The 17,013-nt window shown below is 32.3% G+C and overlaps 1 protein-coding gene across 1 annotated transcript; it reads right to left on the bottom strand.

The window, feature by feature from the left end:
- Window positions 1–479: 479 nt before the first annotated feature.
- Window positions 480–5,520, bottom strand: LOC110112809 (IRK-interacting protein). Its single transcript, XM_020845147.2, has 2 exons — window positions 5,160–5,520; window positions 480–2,198 (listed from the first exon to the last, which is right to left on the bottom strand). Exons 1-2 carry the CDS (start codon window positions 5,373–5,375, stop codon window positions 681–683), a joined length of 1,734 nt encoding a protein of 577 aa, XP_020700806.1. The 5' UTR covers window positions 5,376–5,520; the 3' UTR covers window positions 480–680.
- Window positions 5,521–17,013: the final 11,493 nt, after the last annotated feature.

Genomic DNA, 17,013 nt, shown 5'->3' with positions numbered 1-17,013 from the left:
ATCTATGTATTGCTGAAAATATTCCTACACAGAACAATTGCCTTGAACCTTCAAGATATCTATGAAAAAGTTGGGAAAATCTGATAGTCTTCTGGACAAGGGTGGAAATGATATTTTTAAGTGTTCTTCCAAAATGATATGCCTTTTTGTTTTCAAATTAAAATATTTGGAAGTTCTAATATTGTGAAGTTTTTAATTAAAATTATAATCTTGAGAGAAATTTGCTTTTAAAGCACATGCATTAACTAGTTATTATCACTAGAATGATGCTCAACCTGTCAAGTAGTAGTAATCAAGACAATAATGATAATAATTGTAAAAAAACTAGCAATTTAATAATATGAGAAATAATAGTAATAAAGTTCCAAAGACCAATTAAGTTACAGCTAGGGGTAGCACTTTTCATTTCAATTAAAATCAGCCATACATCATTCAGAAACATTTATAAGCATTTTTAAGAAAGTATAGAGATTATCTAATGAATAAAGAAATACCTCTACTAGTTAGAAGACCAAATTCAATTCCAGAAGAAACACAAGAGCTTACTCAGTTAAACATATAAGAAACAACTAGAACTTTGACAATTTCTTACCCTTAGTAAGAAATTGATTAAAAAAAGGATGAAATATACAAATGATATAAAATACATAACCAGAATCAGAAGGCTAATTATGTTAAACTTACCCATACCTACACAATACCCTGCACCTCAAAACCTTATCATGCACATAAAATCCTGGCATTACCATGATCTTCACTTGTGCTAAAGAATGTGCCCGTTGCTGCTTGTCTCTAGAAACATCCTCCATGTATAGCGGATCAAAACTTCGGTTCTCATCAACCCTCAAAATCAACAAAGGAGGATTGAAGGAGAATGCTAGTAGATGAAGCAGCCACATGCATTTGGCAGCAACGAAGAATGTTTGCAGAAGCAGCTCAGGCCATGGCCTTGACCAGTTCAATATAGAAACAATGCTGCTCATCTTCTGGTCACAAAAGCAGCTAAAATCATCACTGTAATACTTAGTCCCCTTTCTCAAAACCTCATTCCAGCTTAAATTCCGAAGAGAGATGAAAGATGAGAAGTTCTCCATGCGATCTTGATGAGGGTCAAGAACCTTTGGTGTCCCATTTTTCTGGAACACACAGTTTTCAAAATCTTGGTGAAGTGACTGGTTAATGAGAGCTTCTAAGTGATAGAGAACACCTTTTTGGTGCTTTTGGTCCAAATTTAATGGATTTGGATGTACGAGCAAGCTTATTTTCTCCAGCAAACTGCTGTCAGTTTTATCGATATTGTCAATAAGAGTCTTACAAAAGTGTTTGACGGAGAGTCTTGCTTCAGATACAACCTGCAGGAAGCCCTCAACCATTACATCATGGCTGACAGGCATGGAGTTTTCATTACAGGTGTGGTTACTACTAATTGGCTTTGTTCTTTTTAATGAGTTGAGAACTACTTTTTCTTGTTCTAGAACTGCCTGCTTAAGGGACTTCTTCAGCTCTTCACAATAGGACTCTAAGGTTATGAGCTTTTGCTGCAGCTCGCCTAGAGAAAACCTCATCTCTGCAACTTGAGCCAATGCTGCATCTTTCTGTTTATTGGCCTCAAACAGCTCCCTTTTCAAGGTTTCAAGTGAGAATGTTCCCCAATCCTTTAAAAGCTGAGGCATATCTTCTGATTCATTTGTATTTGGAGACATTTCTGGCTTGGTTTTCTTCTTTGTTTTATGAAACAACCATGAAAAGGTAGTTCCTTTGCTTTTTGATTGAGGTGGAAGTGAAGTAGTACGGATACCCACTGAACGAGCAACATTATTAACACCCTTGAGCTTCTTCTGCTCAGTACCAGCCTCCCTAGTGATAGTTGCGGGGTCGTCTGTCGTGTTAAATGTCACTGTTTTGAGTTCTCCTGTGGAGCTTCTCCTACTTAAAGACTTAAGGACATCAGCTCCTGGAGCACTTTGCATGCGTGGAATTTGGTTCAAGCAAAAAGTTTTGTTTGATAAATATTCATTTGTTGAACAAACCAGCGGTTCATCTTTTACGGAAGAAAACTTATTCACAGAATTTGTGTCAGACAGAACTAGCTCATCGCATCTGGCTTCTCCTTCCAGCCTAATTCCACTCCAGCTTTCTGAAAGGCTTCGATCTGGACGGATAAACTGATACCCGGGTAATGGTTCATCTTCATAAGTCTGTCTCAAACAATTATGGATCAGACTAGCAATCTAAACGAAATCACGCATGGGCAAATTAAATGTAGTCACAAGGAGGTCAAGTTGACGTGAAATGATACAAGTACTTTTGAGTTGAAAATTTGATAAACTGTTCTAAGGCAAAGAAAAAAATAATCATTTATCAAAATTCTAACTAATAATGTGGGTCCAATGCAGCAACTTTCAACCATCTAGCTAGAGAGAGAAAAGAACTAATATTATAATTAAAACCCAATGAAAAAGAAAAGACAAATGAAACAAAACAGCATTAGGTAGCAAAAGCAGTATTTTATAACCTGCTACCTTCAATACACATTGATAAATAGTAATGTACCCACTCTCGTCAAATCAAATGTCTTTATATGCTTATCATCAGCCCATATTCATAGTAGGTTGACTGAGTTGGACATTTTTAGTAATTTAGTATATTGCATTAGAAGGGATTAGTTGAAGGAGGGATTAATCAGTTTGGGGTGATGACAAAGATGTTGAACCATCAAGTGACCACATTCCAAAGAATTAATCTAAAAAGAATTGTAAAAATTGGGTCATCAGAAAAGGATCATTAGCTTCAACAAAACATTATAGTCAAATGCAAAATACCATGCTCTAATAGTAGAATTATGACAACAATGCCACATACTTTAGGCTAATTAATGCCATTGGATCCAAAGAAATATTGGGGAGAAGAGGAGTAAACACCACAATAACGAAACAAGCAAGAAAGTAAAAGAATTATAAAAGTAAAGAACACTAGGATTTAACGTGGAAAAATCCAAAATAGGTAAAAAAATCATGGAGCCACACCACACCAAGAAATCCACTATGAAAATAGAAAAATAGGATAAATAAGTACATATCTCTCTTTTCTCTCACTCTCTTTTAACTTCCCTTCTCATATGTACCGTTTTCAATATCTACACACACAAAATACAAGATAAAGTCAAGTAAAATAACCCCAAGGGACGCAACCCTTCTAAAAAACAAGAAAGAAAACCATCTAGTCCATCTCGTTGTGCTGCAGTACTAGTTTGGGGCGCTGCAACGCTCAAGCCTCGGTCTTACACCGTTGCACCGCTATATCTATACCGTTGCAACGTTTTGCTCTCTGTTGTTCAGCACTGGGGTGCTCAAGAACATAGCGTCAGGGTGCTCGGGTACGTAGTGCCGGGGCTTTGATCTCGAACCCAATCAGGGGGTAAACCCTCTGCACCCCCCACGAACACGACAAGCTTTGAGGTCCGAGACAATAGAATAACAAGATTGATCAACATAATCAAAGTCCACACATAACAAGAAAGCACCCAAAAATTCAAATAAAAGATTTTTTTTTTTTTTTTTTTTTTTCAATGTTCAATGCAACCATTCAATGTGTCTCAATAGCATAACATAAAACTGAGCCACAACAGGTATTAGTAATTAATGTAATAGAAAATGTGCAAATATTATATGTTATCAAATATAAGACTTTTGACCTAGATATAAAATTTTGATAGACGTAAGATATTGTACTTAAATATATGGTGTTTTATGCATAAATATTGGCTTCAATCAAGATATAAGCGTTTATCATAATTTCTTTCCCCTAGAAAAAAGATTTTATTATATATAAGATCTTTTAACCAAACATAAAAAAGTTTAAACCAGACATCAACCTTTATCAGAGATGAGGTTTTTTAACATGATATACGATTTTTGAGTCAGATATGAAAATTAAAGGCCATTAATTTTAGGCAGAGATATGGCAATATCTTCAAATTTTGAAATTAATCATGAAGTGCCATATGGGCTGCTGACATGGCTTAGTTTTAAGTGTGCATTTATTTGAACAAAATATTATATTATTCTTCTGAACAAGTAGTAGGACTATATGGTGAAAATCAGCCAGTAAAAAGATTTAAACATTAGAAATACAAATATATTAAAAAAAGGAATCCTAATAATATAATCATATGGTAATTTTAAAATATTCTCTCGTAGTAAGAGTCAAACGTAATACAATATATTGCAATTTCCATTATTGTATTGGTATTATTCATTTAAATTAATTTTTCTTTAACTTTTTTTTTTATTTTTTCCCAAAAAAATAGTTGATTTTTTACAAAAATCTTTATTTTTTTATTGTTGTCTAATCTAAGAAAAAATACTTTTATTGTGCTTAATGGACATGCTACAGAAGGAAAAAAAAAAACAACCGCCCAACCATGAACAGACAATAATCAACTTGCAATCTATATAATAGGTTGAACCAGAGCGTTTCCATTAAAATTACAAAAGAGGATTGTTAATTCAGAAAAAAAAAAATTACTTGACAACTACAAAATAAAAAAAGAAAATTTAAAGAAATAGACTAGGAAAAGTAAGGTGAGCATTCAACTATTTCACTGTCCTTTATACATCAATCTGGAACAAAAATCATACTATAATCTACTCAAGAACATGGACTAAATGTAACTCAATAAATTCTTGTTCTATACTTGAATGCTTTACCGCTATTGCTTTGTTTGAGTTTAAATCAGACACTTCAAGCATAAACAAGTTAATATTCGCTTCATCAAAAACACATTTAAACTTCACAGCTTCTTTAAAAGTAAAACCATCCACCTAAACCAAAACAACAGAGGACAGCGCAGCAGAGGTCTTAAAGTGGATCTCAATCAACTTACTACATAAGTAAACCCTAACAAAATTAATCGAACAGCGAAGCACCGAATGCATTTTCAAATCCCAAAATTGCATCAGGGATTTGATAACTAAATAAGGAAAACAAAATGACTTTTCTAGCACAACGCTTTTATGAATTCAAGAAAATCTCATAAATACATCCAAATCACAACAACTGAGTGTAGATTTCAGTCATTCGGGAACCAAGAAATCCAAAGGAGTAAGCCAGTGTAAGAAAGAAGAAAAGAAAAGGGGAAAAGAAAAAAGAAAGCTCACCGGAGTGAAGACAGGGTAGTCGTCAGCTGCGGAGGAAAACTTGTTGGATAAAAGAGGAGAAGCGCCGGCGAGAAACCTCATCGCCGCTGGGCTACTACCACTTCCTTGCAACAGAGCACTGTGGATGGCCCGGAGCTCCACGGACTTGGCCATGGCTATTTGTATATCCTTCTTCTGCATCCCTTCTATCTGCGAGTGAGCTGCAGACGAAGCCATGGTTGAGCAAAAGGGGAATCAAAGGTGGCCGTGTGCTCATATCCAGGAAAATTCCTGAGAGGGTTGAGGAAATGTGAGGGGCTGAGGACGGAAAATATTATGCGCCTACCAGTGGTGTATTGTCTGTAATATATATAATGCATGTCCTGTTGTTAGTGCCTACCGGTGAACGATGTGCAATGTAAGAAGGAAAGAAGAGCTGGTTCTCTTTGCTAAACCTTTGCCTATTTTATTAATTAAAAAATTTTAAACCAAGTATAATATATAAGGGAGATTATCATACATAATACTTAAAATTATCTTATTTAGACATGTAATGCTCAAATATGACTACTCACTCTAACAACATTTAATTTTTTAATTAATATCAAAATATCGTCTTCTATTAATGTTTTATTATCAATCCCGCTTGTGACTTTTTAACTCTTATTTGTTTTTTAGGGTTTTGGGGCAACTCCCTGCATGTTCCTTTGATGTCTCTTGAGAAAGATCTTATGATGAATTCCTCTCGTCTAATTTGTCATAGAAGTTTTCATTTTAGATGCCACATATCATTGGTCTCATTGAGGACAGATTGATGGCCTGTCTCAATGAGATCTAATCCTGACTTTCTTTCTTCTTTTTCTTCAAAAGTGCACATACCATTTGTCTCATCAATTGCCTTCCTCAGCAAGATCCCGTTGTGACATCGTCACCTATTCTTTTGCGTGCATGAGATGGGTATAAACTAAAGAATGTTTATGGGTTAATCATATAAATAAGATAATTTAAATTTTATATATGTAAATCTATTATCATGACACTTGCTATTTTCATCAAAATTTATCCATTTTTATAGAGTTTTATCTAAAGTTGTTCTTTGATTTTAATTGATTTAAATCATTTCAATATCTTCAATTGAAACATATGAAATGAAGTCAAACAATTAGAAAATGACCTAAATATGATCGAAACTAACAATGGACCTTAATTATTAATAGAGTGTATTCATTTTGATACCAAACTTCATTTCTCCAATATGGTGCTTAAACTTAACCAAATACGAGTATTCAAGTCCTTCAATCAAGAGAAAGATAAATATGAATGGGAATTAGATCAAATAAATTTTAACTATTATTGGGTATTTTGCTTTAGTTCCCTCTACTTTTCCAATGAGATGTATTAAGTACATTTACAAATCATCCTAGTATTTTTTTTTTTTTTTTTTTTTTTAATTTTTTTTTTTTTTTTTGCTTAAAGTTAACACTTAAAGTATGATATCTATTAGCCAGAGATGTTAGCATGGCTGCATTGTTTTATATTTAACACATCATATGTTATATTGGATTGATGAAGTATTGTATGGGATCTTGGTTCATGGAATACTTTCTTATAAGAATTTATTGAGATTGAATGACTATACCATAAGATGCCATTATAGAAGACTCAACCTTAAGAATCGTGCATCTCAGGATGTTTGTTATCTTGCCTTCCTTGTCAAAAAAGCAACTTATTGGCCTAAATTTATATGAAAATCTTTTTACTTAGATTATAAGTCATCATCAACTATAAGAGTTCTTTCCATATAAATCAAGAGATTACATCTCTTTTACCTACCATTAGAAGGTTTGACCTAAGGCCTCCACTTGATATAGAAGCTTTCCTTCAAAATGGTGATATTACTTTGAGTATTGTGTGAGGGTTTCTTTATGTGATGGATGCTCAAAGGGGTTTGTCAAATGTGGAGGGCAGGTGACACCTAAGAGCACCCCTTTAGGATTCAAAAGCTAAAGTTTGAAATGGGGAGAATCTAGGCCATTGAAATATTTAGAAGGGTTAGATAATGTTGAGATATGTTTAATGGAATTTTTTGTGAAGAATTAAAGTATTTAGAGTGTGTAACGGAAGATAATACTTAGGTCAAAGATCCTAGTATGGACTAACTTTAATTAGCCTTAAAATAATAGATTTGGAGAAGGTCTTAATAGTACAATTAGTGACTAGAAAATTTGTGAGTGTTAAAACAACATTTTAAGGGTGGTGGAGGAGAGATGAGGACTAAACTAGATCAAATGTTGGCCTAGTTTTGTAGACCCATTTAAAGAAATGGATAATTCTTTTATCATGGAAGGTGGGGATAAAATTATAAAATGAAGCTAGGAATATGAGAGAAAATTTTAAAAGAATAAATTAAACATGAAGGAGAATTAAATATAAAATTCTCTAATATGGAATAAGGATTAAAGGTTAAAATTTAAAATTTGTATTTTTAATATTTAAGTTTACATATCATTACAATTTTAACACTTTTTCATTAAAGAATTTTATTATTCATGTATGTTGATGATGCTCTCTCTTGGCCTTAGATTTCATTATAACATATTAATCTTGAAGGAAGGTGTCAAGGGGCATCATAACCCTTGATTTTAATTTAGATTCATGATCATTATATAGTAGCAATGCCGTGATAATCTTTTCCTTTATGTTAAGCATCAACTCTTCAAGGTTCATTAAAACTCTTCTCCATGACACTAAAATATAAGTATTCTTTAGCAAGTCTAGGTGCAATCTTTTCTAAGGCTTCCTTTGTGACCCATGTGTTCCCACTAGGTAGCTTATTTTCCATATGATAAAAAACATATGATACTTAGCTTGACTTATAGTCACCTCTTATGTAATAATAAAATATACTTCTTTTAATGGTTATGGTACATATATTTGGTTAGAAATAACTTCTGCCATTGGGTTAGCTATTTGGTTGAAAATAAATCTTGCAAATGGGTTAGCTGCATTAGTTAAGGTTGATTAATTCTTATAAGTGAAATATAATCTTAAATACTAATATTTAGACTAAATAACATGTCAAATGATAAATCAAAATGATATGCATCTTAAATTTTTAATAATTTTTAATTAGCCATAAGTCTTAACTTATAATTAATTATGTTTTAAAGATGAATATATCTAAGGACTCATATAAACCAACACACAATCACTTTCTTCATATTTTTTGGAAACATGATTATGATTTACCTTACAATATACTTTACATTACATTTAGCTATTTTTTCCCTTGCCTTAGTATGAGAGATTTAATAATCTTAAAAGATATAAAATTATAATAAAAAACATATGATTTGGGATAACAACCACGTTAATGAGTCTCGCTAGATTTTACCCATATAATAACATACATGTTAATTACTTGGTAATGTTAAAAATATTATTATTCTAGGTAAATTTAAAACCAGGTTGGTGAAGATCACAATTACATGAGCTCTGTCTTACTCAGCACCTTAAAACTTTTTATAGTATGTATCATCCATGACATTCTCAAACAATAAGTGAAAAATCTCACATTATTTTCTGACATTACAGTAGACAGTAAGTCACATAATCTCATTATCTCCCTAAACAAAAGACTTGAATAATATGTTTTAAGTAGGTAGAAAATGAGCCATCTTACGGTGTCTATCCACTATCAAAAAAAGACTATCATGCCTCTCTTGTATTCCTTGGTAATGCTAAGATAAAATATATAGATAAGTCCTCCCAAGGTTTAAAAGGAATGGGCAATATGTTGCATTTCCTCGATCTTTATTTTGTAGCTTAGCTTATTATCAAGTGTAATACTATGACACTAATCTTTAAATGTCTGCCTTTAGTAAAGGCCGATAAAACCTAGACACCATCAGAACAATTATCTTATCTTTTTTAAGAAGTTAATTATGCCATCAAAATGTAGCTTAGCTATGAGAAACTCCCAAGAGGAAGACCCACGAATACATAATTTATTCCCCTATACAGGTAACCCTCGACCACTAGGAAGGAGTTATGCATTGTGAGGAGATAATAAAGATGCTTAAGATAAATGACAAGAAAAATTTGGACATTCATAATAATGTTCCAAAATTATAAAAATTAGTGCCACAAAATTCAAGGAAGATGTACAATAGCATTTTAGATGATGCATTTATTTTTTAATTATCTCACAAAGTTATGTTTTAGGAGATGAAAACCCCTATAGGAATTCCACCCACTTGGCATGCTTTTGATTTAACTTAGTCTAACTGTTGATAAACTTGAAGGCATGATAATTAGTATGAAACATAAATTTCTTATGCAATTGGTAATTTCCCTAATATTTCAAAGATTTATTGATAGTATATAATTCTCAATCATATGTAGAGCTATTTTATCCAACATTATTTAGTAGCTCATTATAGATGGCTATTAGGTGATTTTCTTGACTTGGGATACAACCTATACCAGTTCTTGATACATCATAGGATACTTCAAAGGACAATAAATTCTTGGAGTCTATGCATTAGGGTAGATATTATAATGATCTTCACTAACTCTAGGACCTTTTATGTACTAAGAGCCTAGTATATAACCATTTATTTTGTAAGATATATGCTATAGGATGTTTTACGAGCAATGATGATAGCAAAGTTATTGATGAATCTCTTATAAAATGTAGCTATGCCAGGAAAAGTCCTATCATAAATGGAACTAGTGGTGGTGGGCTAATGTAAGATATTTTTAACTTTACAGGGATGAATTGTAAGTCAATGTGTAAATACAATGATCCCTATAAATATCATCTCATCAACAATAATAAATACTTCATTTAATTGATATAAAACTTTATCCCTCAAGCATCTAAAACACAAACCTATGGTGTTCGATATGCCCACTATCTTTAGACCACCAATATTTTTTAATATATGACTTCAAAATAGTGTTCATTAGCCTCACAAAGACACCAAGAGTATTAGATAAGAGTAAGATCATGACTAACCATTCAAAAAGATCACATGAGGCCTTGAAGGCGATCTTCAAATCATCTCCTACTCTAATCATGATTTGGTGATATCCACTTTTAAGATATTTTTGGAGTAGTTGTAAAGTTCAACATGTCATTAAATCTAGGAATAAGGAATAAATGCTTAGTAGTTATCATATTAATGGGTCTATTATCCATATGCATCCATCTTGTGTTATCCTTTTTTAGAGTTAAAAGAGAATAATTGTATAAGGGCCAAGGATCTCTTTAAGGTAGCCTTTTTAATGTAATTAATTTATTTCCCTTTTCAACCTAGCATACCTAGTTAGGTTAGTTATGAAAAATTTCAAATAATTTTAGAAAACTTAAAATTAATTGAGAATGAATTGAAAACATTAAGAGAATGGCTGGGGAGTGAGTGTTGAGTGAATGCCATCTCAATGAATGTGCTAGATGTTTTGCTCTATTCTGGCTATTAGGGGGAGATTGGATGGCTAAGATGCATCAGAGAGCTTTCCTAGATGATAGACAGTTGTCCCAATTCATTATATAGTAGGGTAACAAGCCTTTAAGAGTGAAAATGTCCTTGGGCTTTTTCCTATGGGGAGACCACTTGAGATGCTTATGCTAAACCAAGGACTATGCTAGGTCAGGATAGGGTCTAGGATGCTTCTATAGTATATTTGAATGGGATGGATAAGTTAGAAAATAGGGAATTTCATTGGCTAGGAGTGTTGACCCTTCAAGACTTTTTCATGCATTTGGTTGACTATTTAAATGTTCAACTAGTTAAGCCTTGCTGAGGTGGATCAAGTTTAGAGAGTGTCTAAGTGTTGTTGGAATGAAGCATGAGAGGTTTAGGGGAGTGGGCTTGACATTTGAGCACATGAGTCAAAGTATAGTAGAGTTTGATTACACATGGTGATTTGACCAACTCAAACAAACTAGGGTTTGATTCATGTAAAGTTTAAAGATGTTTAAACCATGCAAGTGATAGAATGTGAGAGGTTAGAGAGTTTTCTTTGATTGTATTTATTGAAGTGACCCAAGTTGACCTAGTTTGAATAAGCATGATTTTAATTGACCAAGTCAACTGTTGACTTGGTCATGGTGACCAACCATGTCCAATCTACTAGAAGTGATGTTCATAGTGGTTTGGAAAAAATCAAGGTTCATTTGGAGCTTGATTGGAGGTAATTGATATGCATGATCAATATATATAATGCATGTCCTATTGTTAGTGCCTTAAGATGGAAAGAAGAGCTGGTTCTCTTTGCTAAAGCCTTACCTATTTTATTATTAAAAAAATCTAAACCAAGTATAATATATAAGGGAGATTAACCTACATAATATTTAAATTTATCTTATTTAGACATTTAATCCTCAAATATGACTACTCACTCAAACATTATTTAATTTTTTAATTAATATGAAAATATTGTCTTCTATTAACATCTTATTATCAATCCAGCTTGTGACTTTTTAACTCTTATTTATTTTTTAGGGTTTTGGGGCTACTCCCTATATGTCCCTTTGATGTCTCTTGAGAAAAATCTTATGATGACCTCCTCTCCTCTAATTTGTCATAGAAGTTTTCATTTTAAATGCCGCATATCAGTGGTCTCATTGATGGCATGTCCTCAATGAGATCTTATACTGACTTCGTTTCTTCTTTTTCTACGAAAGTGTACTACCATATGTCCCATCAATTGCCTTACTTAGCAATATCCTATTGTGACATCGTCACCTCTTCTTTTTGCGTGCATGAGATGGTGATAAACTGAAGAATGTTTGTGTTAAACATATAAATAAGATAATTCAAATTTTATATATGTAAATCTTTTATCATTATACTTTTTTTATTTCAATCAAAGTTGATTCATTTATATGGATTTTGCATCCATTTTTATAGAGTTTCATCTAAAGTTGTTCTTTGATTTTTATTATTTTAAATCATTTCAATATCTTCAATTGAAACATATGAAATGATGTCAAACAATTAGAAAATGACCTAAAAATGATCGAAACTAACAATGGACCTTGATTATTTATAAATTATATTCATTTTGATATCAAACTTCATTTCTCCAATATGATGCTTAAACTTAACCAAATAAGAGTATTTTATTCCTTCAATCAAGAGACGGTTAAATATGCGTGGGAGTTAGATCAAATAAATTTTAACTATTATTGGGTATTTTTTGTAGTTATCTCTGCTCTTCCCATGATGTTTTAAGTACATTTACAAACCATCCTAGTCATTTTTCTTTGTTTTCTTAAAGTATACACTTAAAAGCATGATATCTATTAGCCAGAGATGTTAGCTTGACTACATTTGTTTTTCATAAAGTTTTTGAGGTCTCAGATCTTTGTATTTGAGGCTGTCATGCTAAAGAAGACATCCATCATATTATGTTTGATTGTAGAGTATCTTTGGAAGTGTTCAAGGCTCTTAAGCAGTGGGGTTTTTCTTTACCTGCTGTCATGGATAGGTGTGATGCTGATAGATCCTGCCGGTTTAAAGATGAGAAAAGGTTAGAGGGATTTTCTCAAAAAGATATGCTCTTCCTTAAATCAGTGTATCAAATTTGGTTGAATAGAAATGAGAAAAAGCATGGGAAATACTGGTCAACACCTACTATGGTGTCAGCCAATATTCTTGGAAATTTTTTTATGGTAAATCTTGCATCACTTAAGGAGCAATGGGACTCTACTCGGGTTTACCCGATTGGTTGTAGCTATTGTCCTCCCCCTTCTAAGTGGTTGAAAGTTAATATTGATGGAGCATTCATTAAATCGTATTATGTTGGTATTGGAATTATTGTTCGAGACTCCATAGGAAAAGTTCTGGTAGCAGCCGGTAATCAAGTAAGGCATTGGGATGTTGCTTACATTGAGCTTCAAGCTATCAATCTGTTGAAGAAGGTTCTTAATGAAGACATTTTAGGTGCTATGGGTATCATCATTGAAGGGGATAATAAATCAAACATGGAGTGGCTTCATAAGAATGTTCAGATCGAAAAATGGAGATGCAACTCTTTGGATTTTGATCTTTCTTTTGTTAAAGATTTTCATCATGTAATTTTCAACTATATGCCTAGAAGGTTTAGTAGGGCTGCTGATTTTTGTGCGAAGCGTGCTCTTTCTTCCTCCTTTTTATGGAGACAAGAGCAAGATTTTATTTCCTTAGATGATTTTGTTAATATCCTTAAGAAGGATGTTTTTAGACCTCCTTAAGACGACATTTGTATTTTTTTTCTTAGCTAATAAATGCCTTTTATGGCTTTTGTTCAAAAAAAAAAAGGAATGAATATACCATATGATACCATTATACAAGACTCAACTTTAAGAATTGTGCATCTGAGGATGTTTGTTATCTTGCCTTCCTTATCAAAAAAGTAACTAATTGGTCTACATTTATATGAAAATTTCTTCACTTAGATTGTAAGTCATCATCAACTATAAGAATTCTTTCTATAAGTGAAGATATGATCTCTCTCTAACCTAGCCTTAGAAGGTTTTTTTTAAGGCCTCCACTTGATATAAAATGTTTCCTTCTAAATGGTGATACTAATTTGAGTATTTTGTGAGGGTTTCTTAATGTGATGGATGCTTAAAGGGGTTTGTCGAATGTGGAGGGTAGGTGAAACCTAATAGCACCCCTTTGGGATTTAAGAGCTAAAGTTTATAATGGGGATAATCTAGGCCATTGATATATTTATAAGGATTAGATAATGTTGATATATATATGTTATGGAGTTTTTGGTGGAGATTTTAAATATTTAGTGCGTGTAATGGAAGATAGTACTAAGGTCAAAGATCTTAGTATGGGCTAATTTGGAATAGCCTTAAAATATTAGATTTGGAGAAGGTCCTAATAGTGCACTTACAGACTAGAAAAACTTGAGAGTGTTATAGGAACATTTTAAGGGTGGTGGAGGAGGGAGGAGGACAAAACTAGATCAAATGTTGGCCTAATTTTGTAGATCCTTTTAAAGAAACTTGGATTATTCTTTTATCATTGATGGTGGGGATAAAATTATAAAAATCTTTGTGATAATTTCTCAAAAATAATGAGTAGTGAATTTGATATGAGTTTGATTGAAGATTTGAGTTATTTCTTGGGTTTAGCATTAAGCAAAATGAGGAAGAAACTTTTTTTAATCAATCAAAGTATATTAAGGACATCCTCAAGAAATATTAAATGAACAATGCTAAACTTATAACTACACCAATGAGTTCCTTAGTGCAGTTGGATAAGGACTCTAAGAGAAAATATGTTGGCAGAAGAAATTTAGAAGAATTATTAGATCAATGCATAACTTGGCTGCTAGCATACCATATATAATGTTCAGTGTTTGTTTGTATGCTATATTTCAATCTGATCCAAAAGAATCACAATTAGCAGCAATAAAAAGAATTTTTAGACATCTTTTGGAAACTCAAAATTTAGGAATTTTCTATCCTAAGCACAGCACTTTATTTGAAATTATTGGATATTCTGATTCAAACTTTACAATATATAGGGTTGATCAAAAAAGTATATTCAGAACTTTTCAATTCATAGAAAACTCTTTAGCTTATTGGCCTAATTCGAAACAGAATTTAGTAGCCCTATCTACTGCTGAAGTAGAGTATATTGCCTTAGGTAGTTGTGTGGCACAAATTCTTTGGTTAAAATAATAGTTGATTGAATTAAGATTTTTGCTTGGCAAAATTCCAATCTTTTGTGATAATACTAGTGCCATTTACATTTCATAGAAATCATTTTCAACATTCTAGAATCAAGCATATAGACATAAGGCATCAGTTTATTAGAGTTCATATAGCTAAGAGAGAGATTGAATTGAATCATGTTACTACGGAGAATTAACTTACAGATATTTTCATAAAATCACTAGCCTTTGACACTTTTAGCACCTTAAGAATCAGGTTAAGTGTGATGGAGGTTAATGCTTAAGCTAAAATTTCTACAAACTTGATGTGTTGTATATATGTGTCTGTTTAGTTTGTCTTTGTTTGTTTATTCTATTAGATGTTGTGTGTTTAGTTATGTATTCCCTTGTTTTTGTTTTTGTGTTTAAAAATTAATAAAAATGATGAATGAATGATTGGATTTTAAGAAGTTTTTTTTTCTAATTTTCATGCCTTATTTTTAAGTGTTTTATTTGTACTATACGAAATTTTTTTGTCATGTACAAATTATGTAGCATGTGCATGGTAAGTTATGGAGTTGAGCACCCAAAACTTAGTTTTTGATAGGTTTCATACTGTAAGATGAAGTCATTGTCCTGTATAATTTGCATAGTTTATTATGTATGCGGTGGGATAGTTTTCTAAAAAATGTTAGATATTTATTGTTGATCATACGTACAAAATCATTTTCATCTGTATGATCTAGATGTCAGTTTATGTGGAAAATGAACCTAATCGCTTTTATAACAATCTTTAATATTATGATTATCCCAAACAATTACGTGTTCTTCTATAAAATCGTGTGGTCAAATTGTATGAAATGATGCCTTGGAAATGGTGTTTTACGAAAATCTATTTCATTTTTGGTCGTTTTCATTCGTACATACAAAATATTTTCATCCCATATGATTTTACAATCGTGCGTATGATCCAAAATTTGACAATATGATTGTTCAATTTTTTTTTAAATAGAAGGGTCTTTGAAATTATTTTCATTCACTTTCATATCAATTTGCGAACTCTCTAGAGTCCTCGTCTTAGAAATGGCTAGTTCTAGCAAACGACCTTATGGTTCTAAGGATTCTTCTTCTAGAAGTTGTGGGGATGACAACTTCCTATCTAAGAAGAATCAGGATGCCTATTTTAGGTATATTACTGCCAAGATCACCCCCTATATTATTTTTTTCAAGATCACACCATATAGACTTCTCATTCATGATGATCTTCATTTTTTTCTGTCATGCAGTTGTTTGCTTCGACTCAACTTTCTTTCATTCTCATTCTCATTTATGCCTACTACAAAAAAACTTTCTAATACTTCTTGGCCAATATGAGATTTAGTGAGGACCACTTTAGGATAACTTCTTATGTGCAGAAATAATATATACAAATAACCAAGGAAGATTTATGCAACTTTCTTCATTTGAGAACCCAAAGGATTTGAACCCGCACTTTGACCTTTAGAGCTGACTTTGACTAGTCTAAAATTAAAAAAGTTCTTAGAGGTGTCTCCCAAGTTAGTCATTTGGCTGGAGTTTACACTTTGAATCAAAATGTCCTGATCATCCAGCATGTTTTAAGAACTTCGATTATTTCTAAAGCAAGTGATTGAGTAAATATGACTCTACTTTTGTCCACAGTAATACCCCCTTTGATGAATCCCAACACATTATGGACTACCTATTTTATGGACATCTGCACTTGTTTATTATTAGATATTTATTGATGATATTATTCTTATTTTTGTTATTATGTATATGTTTGGTGATGTTTTTGATTAGAGGTGGATGTTTGAATGCATATTGTATTGCATTTTTTTCTATGCAGGTTGTATTATGGAAATCAGATTTAAAAGTAAGTTGGTTTTCTTTTTTTGTTTATGCTATAGGTTTTCGGCGAAAAATCTGCAAGAGATACTTCCAGCAATACGACACAACAAAACTGGAACGTCATTTTTGGCGTACATTTATCCCAAAGTTATAGGCAAATAATCCACTAGTAATCTTCGTCGATAATAGTGAGACGGATAAGGGTGGCGGATTATCCGCCAGAATTTCCAATGAACTTTTTTTGCCAAAGATACCGACATAGAAAACACTAGAATTTTCCACTTTAAAAGATGTCAGTTTACTATATTTTTTATGTCGGAATACCGCTAGAAGCATCGTCTGAAAC

The sequence above is a fragment of the Dendrobium catenatum genome, unplaced genomic scaffold (genome assembly GCF_001605985.2).
Source record: "Dendrobium catenatum unplaced genomic scaffold, ASM160598v2 fragScaff_scaffold_475, whole genome shotgun sequence".
NCBI lineage: Eukaryota > Viridiplantae > Streptophyta > Magnoliopsida > Asparagales > Orchidaceae > Dendrobium > Dendrobium catenatum.
This window is presented reverse-complemented; position numbering and strand designations above follow the sequence as displayed.